At 42.4% G+C, this 13,806-nt stretch overlaps 1 protein-coding gene across 3 annotated transcripts in view; it reads left to right on the top strand.

The window, feature by feature from the left end:
- The window catches only part of LOC132086217 (mothers against decapentaplegic homolog 7-like), a 34,844-nt gene extending 21,559 nt beyond the window's left edge, over positions 1-13,285 (top strand). For all 3 annotated transcript variants that reach the window (XM_059491702.1, XM_059491704.1, XM_059491703.1), the window contains one exon: positions 11,515-13,285. In XM_059491702.1, coding sequence (XP_059347685.1) covers positions 11,515-12,053 — 539 coding nt within the window. In that variant the 3' untranslated portion in view covers positions 12,054-13,285. The remainder of the gene's footprint in view (positions 1-11,514) is intronic.
- Positions 13,286-13,806: the final 521 nt, after the last annotated feature.

Raw genomic sequence — 13,806 nt, 5'->3', positions numbered from 1 at the left:
TGGTCGTCTCCCCTTCACTTCAATAGGACAGGTCCATAAGACCAATCTACTTTTGGTGCTATGATTTCTTGGTGGACATCTACAGTAATTTATCTGTTGCCTTTACCTGTTCATGCTGGATTATTGGTTGTGTGTGCAATGCCACCTCCACAAGTGGCCAAGGTGAGGGTAACACAAAACCTGAGCATCCTGATCTAGTGGAAGGTGTCCTTGCTCATGGTAGAGGGGTTTGACTAGATGGCCTTTAAAGGTCCCTTCCAACCCAAACCATTCAATGGTTCTATGAAAATTAGAAGACTTTTGTTAGCAATTATGGGTAGATGATACCGTGGTGAGTGTTGTGTCAGGGTTGATGTTTGGTGGGAAATCCAGCCCTAGAGATCACAGAGGAATGAAGGAGAAGAGAGGATGAGATGGTGATAAGTTTAGGAAGGGCATGAGAAGGTGCTTTAGGTCAAAGGTGTGCTCTTAAAAAATCCATAAATGCATATATATATATAAATTAATAGTTTGAAACACTTTTGCAATTGGATAATTTAGTTTGGGTCTAATCCTAATATCACTGAGGAAAGATCCAATTACAGACATTTAAAAACCTTATCAGGAGCACAGTTCTATTCTCATTTTCAGTGACAAGTTATTATTGCAGATATCAATGATGGTTTAGACAGCTCTTGACTTGATTGGCTGGGAGTAGTCCCAGCAGGTGAGATAGCTCACTGTGTGCTAAACTTGATGTTTTCTCTCAAGGTCCTTGATTGCAGGAAAACCTTTAGTTATGTCAAAACAAAACAAGCAAAACAAAAGATATCCAGCTTACCTCCCCTCTACATTCATGAACTTGGCACCAGGACAAGGCTGAGAGCTGAGAACTGAATAGGACCTGTGTTATCATCATCATCATCATCATCATCATCATCATCATCATCATCATCATCATCATTATTATTATTATTATTATTATTACATTTTGATTAAATGCTTTGGTTTTTCCTGAATGAAAGAAAAAGAACTTTTTCTTTCCAAACTCCTAATAAAACTGGTGGAGCTTGGGAAAAAAAGTACAGATGACATGGTTTCATCATCTTAAAAGTGTTCATGTGTCGAGGAGAAAAGCCATACCAGAATTTTTCTGCCACTTCCAATTGATGGGAGATGTGTCCTCCTGCCACAGCTTGGGAGAACCAAGCATGGAGCTATTACTGATAAATTTGAGTGTTTCCATGGTGTGAATCTCCCACGCTCACCTTCATCTTAACTTTCTTGATTTCAGCAGCTTTTAATATTTTTTGTGGTTATTGCTTTGGTGTCTCATCCTCCAGGATTTCTGTATGGATGTAGCAGTTTCTGCAGCATCTCTGCCCAGAGCAGGATGATGCTCCAAGCCCACAGGCAGCATGAGCACACTCAACGCTAGAGAAATCCTGACTGTGGCCTTTTATTGAGTGATTTTGGGCAGGATTTGATGTTCATAAAAGTTGAGGCAGGTGGTGGGAAGCCTTACAACCTCTTGTGTATTAGGAAATAACTGGTCAAGTCAGGTCAGCCACGCAGGAAAATTCAGGAGGATATAAAACAAATGGGAAAAAAATCGAATAATGTGGTTGTGCTGGGGCATCACTGGTGATGAACATCTGCACCAAATTTCCAAGCAATGTTACCCCAAAGACTTTGGGGGCATCAAGTCATTGCCTTGATTTCTCCACTCTGTGCAGAACTGAGCTCTGCTGCAGATGGCCGTTCTCTGTAGACCCAATTATGAGTGATCAATACAACTAATTCCCTAAATTCCTGAAAGCAGAGTCACTTTTCTTTCAGTCCTTTTCCTTTTTTTTTTTTTTTTGTCATCTCAAAATAAGCTTGCACAATATGCTGAGGGGAGCCTGCTGGAGCCCTGAGGAAGCTTTTGCAGGAACTTGGGGAAAAAAAGAGGGTGTATCACCTTTGGAAAAAGGGGCAGATAACTCAGGAAGTGTTAGTGTTTAAGGATGTCATTAGGTCATGCAGAAGGAAAATTAGAGAGACAAAAGCTCAATTAAAACTTTATCTGGCCTCTTCTGTAGAGGATAATAAGAAGTGTTTTTATAAATACATTAATAACAAAAGGAGGGCCAAGGAAAACCTCCATTCTTTATTGGACACAGGGGAAATATAGTTACCAAAGATGAGGAAAAGGCTGAGGTAATTAACACCTTCTTTGTCTCAGTCTTCAACAGTAAGACCGGTTATCCTCAGAACAACCACCCACTGAACTGGTAGACAGGGATGGGGAGCAGAATAGACCCCTTGCAATCCAGGAGGTAGCAGTTAGAGACCTGCTGGGCCACTTAGATGCTCACAAGTCTATGAGACAAGATGGGATACATCCTAGGGTGATAAGGGAGCTTGCAGAAGAGCTCACCAAGCCACTCTTCATAATTTATCATCAGTCCTGGCTGACCAGGGAGGTCCCAGATGACTGGAAGCTGGCCAATGTGATGTCCATCCATAAGAAGGGCCAGAAGGAGGATCCAAGAAACTACAGGCCTTTCAGCCTGACCTCAGTGCCAGGCAAGGTTATGGAGCAAATCATTCTGAGTGTGATCACATAGCACCTACAGAACAACCAAGGGAACAGGCCCAGCCAGCGTGGATTTAGGAGGGGCAGGTCCTGCTTCACCAACCTGATCTCCTTTTATGACCAGGTGGATGAAGGTAAGGCTGTGGATGTTGTCTACCTGGACTTCAGCAAAGCCGTTTCCCATATCATACTCCTGGAAAAGCTGGCAGCCCTCGACTTGGACGGGGTACTCTTCGCTGGATTAAGAACTGGCTGGACAGCCAGGCCCAGAGAGTGGTGGTGAATGGTGCCACATCCAGTTGGCAGCCAGTCACTAGCACTGCCCCCTAAGGGATCAGTGTTGGGCCCAGTACAGTTTAATATCTTTATTGATGATCTGGATGAGGGGATCGAATCTACCATTAGCAAATTTGTGGATGACACCAAGTTGGAAGAGGGTGTCAGTTTGCTGGAGGGTAGGAAGGCCCTGCAGAGGGACCTGGATAGATGGGCTGAGACCAAGAGCATGAGGTTTAAGAAGACCAAGTGCCATGTCTTACACTTCAGCCACAATAGTTCCATGCAGCGCTACAGGCTGGGGACAGAATGGCTGGGAAGTGGCTCAGCGGAAAAGGACCTAGGGGTGCTGTTTGACAGCTGGTTTAACATGAGCCAGCGTGTGTTCATGTGGTCAAGAAGGCCAATGGCCTTCTGGCTTGTATCAGAGATAATGTGGTCAGCAGAACCAGGGAAGTGATTGTCTCCCTGTACTCGGCACTGGTGATGCCACGCTTTGAGTGCTGTGTCCAGTTTTGGGCTCCTCACTACAAAAAAGGCATTGAGGTGCTAGAGTGGGTCTGGAGAAGTGCAGCAAGGCTGGTGAAGGGTCTGGAGCACAAGTCCTATGAGGAGCAGCTGAGGGAGCTGGGAGTGTTTGATCTGGAGAAAAGGAGGCTCAGAGGGAACCTTATCATTCTCTACAACTCTCTGAAAGGAGATTGTAGCCAGATGGGCATCAGCCTCTTCTCCCAGGCAACTAGCAACCAGAAGAGAGGACATAGCCTCAAGCTGTGCCAGGGGATGTTTAGGTTGGATATTATAATGAAATTATTCACAGTAAGGGTGATAGGTATTGGAATGGGCTGTCCAAGGAGGTGATGGAGTCAGCATCCTTGGAAGTGTTTAAGGAAAGACTGGATATGGCGCTCAGTGCCATGGTCTAGTTGACATGGTGGTGTTCGGTTATAGGGTGGACTCGATGATCTCAGAGGTCTTTTCCAACCTAATTGATTCTGTGAAACCATGGAAAATCTTAATAACCTAGTGATAGCAGCAAATGGAGGGATACTTAATAATGAAATAATAGTGCAGATGTTTATAGCATTAAACATTATCAGTTTGCTGGAATATGAGAACACTCCCTGTTTGCTGTGAGTTTTCCAGTCATTTAGAAAGGGATGTATTTGCTCCAAGGAGCTTGTAAAACACAATGTTTTTAACTCAAACAAGAATCTCAAAGCATTGAGTGATGTGGCTGCAAATTTCCTGGGATCTGGGTTTTTTGTAAGAGTTGGCAGCAGACAGAGATGGGAGTTGGATAGTGGGTCAGTGCCATGACTCCAGGTTGCACAGGAGGAACACAATGGGGTGTTTTGGGGCAAAATCCATCTATCTGCTTCATTTGCCCAGATCCATGCTCATTGCCACTAAAAAAGCCTTTTGGGGAAAAAAATATCCATCACTGTAGGAAACATCTTTTCATAATTTTTTTCCTTCTCTCCTGCCTCTGCTGCCCAAATGATGCTACTGGCTTTTCCCAGTGGATGCCAGAATCATGGAGGCAGGTGGGAGCAGGGAAGCTCTGCTGGGGTCCAAACAACCATGAAAAGCATCTTTGGTAGCAGGGAGGCCTGAGCCTACTTATCCAAGTTCAACCCTTATATTCTCATGTCTTTTTGAGTAGACATCCAGTCAACAGCTGAAGTCCACAAATGAAAGAGGCTCTGGCGTATTTATACTGTGTGCTGGTATCGTCTCCTAAAAAAAAATATCCTGGATTACCTAAGATTCGTCCTTGAGGTCTGGTCACCCCATATAATTGAAAAACCTAGTGGAATTCATTCAGCCCTCCATAAAGGTCTGTTCATTCATTGCCAAGGCAGTTGTTTTTTTTGTGGTTTGGGTTTTTTTTTTTTTTTTTAATGTTCTGACAATTAAATAACTCTTTGTAAGCAGCAATGAGCTACTTGTTAAGTGGTCTTCACTAATGCAAGCACAAATATCAAGTGAAAAAGGCTTCTCCCCCCTGCTGCCTCCTGAAAGGGATGCTTTTATGTCCAAATAAATAAAAACCCAGAAGAATTTCAGTATGCTTAATGTGTAGCAGGAAGTTGGAGGGAGGGAAGTGATGGCTGGTTGAGATGAGGATGGATAAAGGAGCATTCTCCTCCTGTATTCAGTAGTATCTCCTCTATGGACTGAGGGGCATCCCCCCAAATTCCTCTATCTCCTGAGCATTACCCTCCTTAATGGGTGGAGGAAACACTATGCTGGGCATGTTTCTTGACCAACTGGGGGCACCCCATTTGGGTTAGGAGAGAGGTAACTCAAACCACCCACCTTATTCCCCTTCATTCCCTTGAGTGGTGCTAGATTTCAGCAGGATATAAAATTATTGGCAACAAAGTCTTGGAAGGCACTGAAAAGGGGAGATGGAAGGACAAACTGGGGTGCACCTTGATGAATGCTGTCCCAGGGACCGCCTCCCCACTGCCAGAACTCCCATCCCCACTTTCACCCAGGAGGGAGGGTCCCTATTATGCGACATATACAGCCAGGCCCATTTTTAGTAGCTGCCTCCAGCAACTGGAGAAATATTTCCCCCACTGGGATAGAAATGAGGAAATTAAAAGTGTGTGGCTGGGTTTTAGTTTTGTTCTCTTAAAAGCACAGTGCAGGGCTTGAAACACAACTCAGAGACAGAAGAAAAATGCCTGCACTGGGGAAATGGGCTTTTTAATACCAAAAAATAAAGAAATCGGGGCGGCCAACATGTTCCTGCCATTGCTTATGTTGGGCAAAGGGGTTTGGGGGTCCACAGAAAGAGCTTTGGGGTGCTGGGTTACCCACTATTCCCATTACCATATCTGCTCCCATGCTGCAGGGGATTATTTTGGTAGCACTCACTAGCATACCAAGGTTGATTTTTTTTAAATGCAATTACAGAGATAAATAGTTCTCAGGTCTTAACATGACTACCAAGGCTGGAACAAATTACCTGCTGAGCAGTGCCAGGCTGTTAGGGATCCTTCATGAGGAAAAGGGGCTTTTCACATTCCCCCCCCCCCCCCCCCACTTTGCTTTTTCCTGCTACATTGTATCCCTGCTTCTTGCACAGGATAGCTATGTGCAAGGAAGTAAAAAAAAAAAAGCTACATGAATGAATTTCGGGAGGGGTTAGGCCATTTTTGTTAAGAAGTATGAGATTTTTTGGTCCCCACCATCTCTCAGTGCTTCCCACAAGTTGGGGTGTCATCCAATGTTTCCATTCTCTCCACCACTAAGGCTCTGACTACAGGTAGGGAAAAGCCCTGTGAACTAGAGTAGGTGAGTCCTTGCCCCCTCTGGTCCCATGGGGTGACCTTCAATGTGGTTTTCTTAGCAGCACCTCATTTTTTCTCAGCATCTGTGTTGAGTAGATAGTTTGTCGGGAGTTTAGTTCAAGCATGGCTTAAAGAAAAAGGCCATGAAGCCATGCAATTGAGAGAAAAGTAACAGGTAGCAGTTCCCAGCCTGACTTCTATAAACAATTAGTCTCTCTGAGGCATCATTGTATAAACAATAAGGTTCTCAGGCAGTCTTCCCATAACAAATGTAACATCCTCTCTGGGAAAAGATGGCACCCTGGGAACAGTTATGGAAGTTTTGGGAACCGTTCATATCACAGTGGGAACACTGGTTTTATTTTGTGTAAACAATCAACGGTATTGTAAAACAAAAGGAGTGGTTAGAGTTTTCTCTGTTAGCCTATCGTAAACCTGGATTTTGGAATATGCATGAAGTTAATTAACACTGTTATATAAAGTGACCGATCGATCAATAAATTCGGAGTTCGATGCATTATAGGATGGTCGTTCTCCCCCTCACTTCAACAAATTGGTGACACCCGGACGTGATAGCGGACACCACGACGATCGCGGCCACCACCAAAGGATAAGTGAGGACTGGTTCAGGCTCCGAAGCAGCGGGAGCGGCAATAAGCGCAAAATTAAAGCGGAGGAAAAAAGAAAACCGCCGATACGCCCCGTGCCCTGGTGACCATATAGATGGGTCCAGCTGATACGTGCGGCAGAAGTCTGGGAAAACGCTGCTAGGTGAAAGTGCGCACTTAAAAAGAGGTATGGAAAGACAAGCCGCATATGAACTTTTTATTATGTTTTTGCAAAAAAGGCAAATTAAGGGAATAGACTTACGGAAGGAATTGCAAGGTCTTTTGGCTTATGGTCTGGAACGGGGAATCTTTGTGAATCCCCACACAGTTTACGAGTTAACGGAATTGCGGGAATTCGGTGATTTATTGTCAGAGGCTGCTTTAGAGAGTGGTAAATCTGCCAAGAAGCTAAGCAGGCCATGGCGAGTGATATATGGTGCACTATTTTACTATCTCTCTGAGTGCAAGACAGCGGCCGCAGCTCGTGGCGCTTCCAAGTCTGTGCTACTCCGAACTCGGCACGGGCGCTCTGCCATGGGGAGCAGCCGCGGCGAGCGACCACCTAAAATGCTGCGCTGCAGCAGCGGGGAGAGCGGAGCCGCCGCCGCGGGAGCCACGGGTGCAGCGGTGCCTGCAGCGGAGTCAGCCTGCCGGCGAGTAAACAAAGAGCCCAGCGCAGGGGGGGGGTTTCGCCCGCTCCGACACACGCGCCGCGGGACTGGAGCGCTTTTTGCAGCGGGAGCGTTTCTCCCTCCCCCTACAGCCGGCAAAAGCTTCAGTTTAAGACCTAACAGCCTAATGGATGTAACTTTTGTCAACAAAAGGAAAAGATCCCTGTTGAAATTAAGAAACAAGTGATGGTAAACAAGGAAAGTTAAAGGCACTTTAGTTCTTCCTGGCAGAGACTGAAACAGGAATCAGCGTACTGTATGCATGGGTCAAATTTCGGCCGGTTTGGCTCGGCATTGGTTATGCTGTCTTGAAATCACCTGTATTGGCAGAGACTTTAACATCAGAAGCCCAGATGGCTCAGTCAGTGGAACATCAGACTCTAGAATTATATTTTGAAAAGTTTAAAAATGTTAAGATATGTTAGACTGATTGTATGAGTGAGATGTTGTGAGTGTGCTTTTTGATATAGAAATGCTATAGCAAACACGTGAACAAAGTTATTTTAGCTTAATATTTTAGAATCAGGCCTGTAAGTAAGTTATAGTAAATGCTATATTTTATGTCTATAGTAAGTTTTATCTGTTATTAAGTAGTTTAAGTTAAATTAAATGCTAAATACTATTAAGGTTAAGTTTGTTAAGTTTATTTTCTGTTAAGTTCGAGGTCTGTTAAGGTTAAATCATATTAGGTTTAAGATAAGTTAGATTCTGTTAAGTTTGATCTAACATTATTTACAAATAAGTCTGTTATTTAAAATCTGTTAAGTTTAAATTATATTGTTATAGTTAAGTTTTGTTAGAATTAAGAGATTTTACATGTAAGTTCTGTTGATTTAAAATTCTATTAAGTTTAAGTAAAGATAAGTTTAAGTAATGTTAAGTTCTATTAAGTTTAAATATTTTAAGTTTAAGTATTTTAAGTATAAGTGCTATTAAGTTTAAGCGATGTTAGATAGATTTATGCTTTTACGATAGGTGTTTGTTTTATGACTTGTGTTCAAAGTGTTGTTGTAAACATCAGAGAAACCTTGCTAGCTGAAAATACTATTTAGTTATTAGAATTGCCTATTCTTATGTTGCAAAGAGTGTAGCACAGTTAGCCCATAGAATTTTGAAGCCAGTTAAGTTCTATTAATTTGAAAATAAGTCTGCTAAGTTAAGTATTTTAAGTGCTTCAAGTGCATACTATTTTCTCACCACTCCAAATCAACAAAGGACTGAGAATTACCCAGCTGATACCATTTCAGCCAAATGACTAGAGGATTGCAGACTGTGAAACTGATTTTGAACTTTTCTGGGAAGCCCAGGGAAGAGGTGGATGTGAAAATCTCAAGGACAGAAAGGATTGTTTTCAGACTTGCCATTCACCTCCTCTCCAGGTTCACATAAATGAAAACAGCTAACAGCTTTCTTTTCTTAGTCCAATTACCACCTACCGTGCAATGCCTGATAAGGCCGGACATTGTGGCTCAGCTGAGGGTGGTTTTAACCCTTTGGGATAAAACGCTGTTGCCGGACGACCAGGGAACTGATTGACATTATTGAATCATTATCATCTTTCCATATAGAAGGACCGGCAAAAGAGAACTGCCTTGAATGTCACAGCCCAAATTGTGCTGCTTGGGTGCACTGTGTTGTGGAGGTTGTGATGAGACCTTTTGGGTGGATCAGTTGTCACTTTTTCGTTTATGGTATGATACCTGTAATCATAGACATAACTGGGAACATAATTGGGAGTGGGCTCTACGGAACGAAACAGGACTAAACACTGCCTCAGCTTTAGATCTTTATGAATCACATGAGCAGAAAATCTTGGCTTATTATCGGTGGGAGGTACAGTGTATTTTGAAAAGGGTTAAAGGTTAAAAACTGATAAGAAAAAAAAGGTCAAAGTAAAAACAGAAAAATGAGGTTTACTTTTGTTATATTGCTAGGTGTAGTGGTAGCTGAAGAATTAAGGGTAATACAGTTTAATCAACCTAGAGATAATGTATGAATAACACTTGCTAGACCGATTAATCAGTCGTCGCTTTGTCTCAGCATTGCCAGTATGGTCTCCTCAAGAATTCTGCAGTCTTATTAATAATCGTGCTTTATGTATGCACAATATGGTAAATATTAAATTGCCTGCACAGAAAGGGTATACTGCCAGTCAGAGTGATGGCTACCGACAATGTCTGTTAATTCAATCACTTAATACTCCTTTGCATTCTCCACCTGAGGAGTTGGAGCTTTTTGGAAGTGCAAATGCTAGCATGACCAGCACTTCCAACAGTGGATGGTTTAGCTTTGATTATTCTAATCCTCAAAAGATGAATCCATATAAACAAACATGGGCTACTCTGGATTCAGCTCTAAAGCCAAACATAGTGTCTAAACAACTCTACAGCCATTGTAAAGGCTCAAGCATCATGACACCTAAGAAATTACCTACAGGAATATTTCTAATTTGCGGAGATAGAGCCTGGAATGGTATACCTGCCCAGCCTCAGGGTGGACCTTGTTATTTAGGCAAGCTATCACTATTTCACCCTAATATATCTGTGCTGATGCAATTAAGTCATAAGATAAGCAGGCAAAAGCGTAGCTTACATGATTTAGACTGTAGTCAAATAGGAGATCCATGGTTCTGGAATAAATTTAAACAAGTGATGGTTCCAGCTCTCCTACCATGGGGTGCTGCAAGCAAAGCAATGACTCTAGCAAAACAAATAGGGTGTTGGGCTAAGGGTGAATTAAATAGAACTTCACAGATATTAGATATGTTATCTTCAGATGTACAAAGTGTTAACCACACTGTTTTACAAAATAGAGCTGCTATAGATTTCTTGTTATTGGCTCAAGGCCATGGATGTGAGGAGTTTAAAGGGATGTGTTGCATGAACCTGTCTGATCATTCTGTATCTATTCATGCTAAGTTGAAAGAGCTATGGCTAGGGCTTAACAGCCTTAAGGAAGAAGAAGGATTGGGTATTGATGAGTGGCTTAAAAGTTTAGGATTGGGACCATGGCTAAGAAACCTTGTAAAATATGCTATAGGGATATTAGGTGTACTCTTATTGCTTTTACTTATCTTACCTTGTTTCTGTAGCTGTATCCAAAAGATGGTTAGTAGGATGATAGAGAAAATGTGGCAAACTAACCTCCTTTCTTTTAAAGAAAAAGACGGGGGAAATGTCGGGAGTTTAGTTCAAGCATGGCTTAAAGAAAAAGGCCATGAAGCCATGCAATTGAGAGAAAAGTAACAGGTAGCTGTGAAGCAGTTCCCAGCCTGACTTCTATAAACAATTAGTCTCTCTCAGGCATCATTGTATAAACAATAAGGTTCTCAGGCAGTCTTCCCATAACAAATGTAACATCCTCTCTGGGAAAAGATGGCACCCTGGGAACAGTTATGGAAGTTTTGGGAACCGTTCATATCACAGTGGGAACACTGGTTTTATTTTGTGTAAACAATCAACGGTATTGTAAAACAAAAGGAGTGGTTAGAGTTTTCTCTGTTAGCCTATCGTAAACCTGGATTTTGGAATATGCATGAAGTTAATTAACACTGTTATATAAAGTGACCGATCGATCAATAAATTCGGAGTTCGATGCATTATAGGATGGTCGTTCACCCCCTCACTTCAACAATAGTTATTTATGGAAGTGGATCTACTATCTGGTGAGTGAAAATAAGGACATTTAGGGTGTTTGGTCTTGGTAAATGCAGCTGGCTAGAGCATCTCATCTCTCCTAGTGCCACTGAAGGTGGTCCTGGTGATGGTTTGAGTGAGGATGACTGCACCATGGTTGCTGCTGGTAGGTCTCAAGCCACTTTTGAAGGTAGACATGGTGATTTAAGACTCATAATTCTAACTAGAATTAGGTGCTGAAATGGCACAGGAATTCTCCAAATCTGGGTCAACTTAAATGGTCCTAATAACATTGCTTTTGGAAATGGTGGATGTGCCATGGGTGTTGGTGTGTACGTGGAGAGCGTCATGAACACATTGGCAGGCAATGACCTGCCAGCATTGTGTCACTTTTGGGTTGTATTACCCCTTTTGGTGCTAAATTTCTGTTTTTCTTCCTTTTTTTCTCCTGTTCTGTAGATTCCCAAGTTCTTCAGGAGCCAGGGGATTGGTCACATTGGTGTGTGGCGGCATACTGGGAAGAGAAGACACGTGTGGGTCGGCTGTACTCTGTCCAAGAGCCCTCCCTGGATATCTTCTATGATCTACCTCAGGGGAATGGTTTCTGCCTCGGACAGCTCAACTCAGAAAACAAAAGCCAACTGGTGCAGAAGGTCCGCGGCAAGATTGGCTACGGCATCCAGCTCACCAGGGAAGTGGATGGAGTGTGGGTGTACAACCGCAGCAGTTACCCCATCTTCATCAAGTCAGCCACACTGGACAACCCCAAGTCCAGGATGTTGCTGGTTCACAAACTGTTTCCAGGTTTTTCCATCAAGGCTTTTGACTATGAGAAGGCGTACAGCTTGCAGAGACCAAATGACCATGAGTTCATGCAGCAGCCATGGACAGGATTTACGTTTCAGATCAGCTTTGTGAAAGGCTGGGGCCAATGCTACACTAGACAGTTCATCAGCAGTTGCCCATGCTGGTTGGAGGTTATTTTAAATAACCGATAACTCAAGACAGAGTGGACTCAAGGCATTTATATTACTTTGCTGCTAATATTTCCTTCTGAGTGCTTGCTATTCATGCAAACTTTCTGGTTTTGTTTTGTTTCGTTTGTATGTCCCCCCCCTTTGTTTTGAGAAAAATCTTTGGAAATATTTTTTTATGCTTTGGGGTAGTTTGATAAGCCTAGTTTTTTAAAGTATAAATGGCCAATAACTCGGAAGGATGAGAAAAGGGTGTGGCTCACAAGATAATTATTTCATGCCTCTGAAAGGATTATCCTATGTGATCAATGGATTCAGAAGCCACTTGCTATATGTTACAGTTCCTTCTCTTGGATAAAAGAACAAGATACTTGTATTTTTTATGCACCACCTTCCCATCCCTGGTGACGGTGACACCAAGACCTCTTCCCCAGCAGTGCTAACCCCACATTGTTGCCAAAGAATGGTGCAAAATCTTCCCAACCAGGTCTTTACCCATCTTTTTTAATTTTTATTTTTTCTTGTTGCTGAGTTGGCACCTTGTCACTGTGTTTATTCTTCTACTGCTTTTTTTTTTAAATTTTTTATGGTCATGAATTGATGCAAGGGGAGAAAATAACAGCAGAGAAACCTCTTGCATGGACCGCACTTTATCATTTGAGCTGATATAAAGCAACAGAAGCCTAAGCCTAAAAAAACCAAAACAAAGCAAAACCAACAAAACAAATAAAAAACAAATGGGAAGAAAAAAGGAAAAGTGTTCACAATAGCCGGTCTGTTGTAACTTCTTAGATCAGGTTATCCCAGTAACATTCAATTTGAAAATGCGGTTGTGCTTTCATTTCTTCTTGAAATCATACACTAGTATGATACTTTTGCACTCTTCTTAGCTCAATGAGCATGTTTAGACCTTAACATAAGCTATTTTTCTGTATATAAAGGTTTAAATGAACAAGAGAGCATTCTCATTGGAACTTTAGCACTGTAGTGCTTTGGAAATACACACAAAAAAAGAACTCCTTAAGACCCCCTGAGATTTATTAAAGAAAAAATGCATTTTATGTTATATATAAATATATTATTACTTGTAAATATAAAGACGTTTTATAAGCATGATTATTTATGTATTGTGCAATGTGTATAAATGAGAAAAAAAAAGAAATATGCACTTTGCTTTAATATAAATGCAATTAACAAATGATAAATAAATAAAAAAAAAAGAATGAAATTGCTGGGTTTTTCTATGGGTATTATCATCCAGATGAATGTTTTTTCTAAAGGAGCTTATGTTCCATTAAAAAATAAAAATGTACACTTGATCCCAGGCTGTGCCAAGTGTCTTTTTTAGTGGCAGGGATGAGGCAGGCAGGAGAGATGCTGCTCAAAGTGGCTACCACGTGGGGTTGGTGGTGGGGCCACCCACCCCAGTCAACAGTTCTGGTGTGGGTAGCACCCAGATTGGGTCATCCTGAGCTTTGGTCTCCATTGGGCTGGTGTGGTGCATGTGGCTTTGGGGTCCTTGGCATGGCTGTATCCCATCAGCCCAAGCCTGGAGGGTCTGGCTGCCCAAAATCTGCTGGGGTTATTTTTGTTATTACTCCTGTTTCTCATAATTTCAACGTAAAAGAACAGCCATGCTATGGACTCAGCTCCTATTTGGCCCTGTCTCAGTCCCTGAAGTACTGGGGGAGGCCAAACTTTTGCTCTGTGCTGGAACATGAGTGGTCCATGCCACCAGGCAAGGAGGAAAATCTGAGAAGAGGGGAAAGCCAGTCCT

This window comes from Ammospiza nelsoni, chromosome W (genome assembly GCF_027579445.1).
Source record: "Ammospiza nelsoni isolate bAmmNel1 chromosome W, bAmmNel1.pri, whole genome shotgun sequence".
NCBI classification, from domain to species: domain Eukaryota; kingdom Metazoa; phylum Chordata; class Aves; order Passeriformes; family Passerellidae; genus Ammospiza; species Ammospiza nelsoni.
The sequence above is the reverse complement of the archived record's forward strand: the minus strand, read 5'-3'. Positions and strand labels throughout refer to the sequence as shown.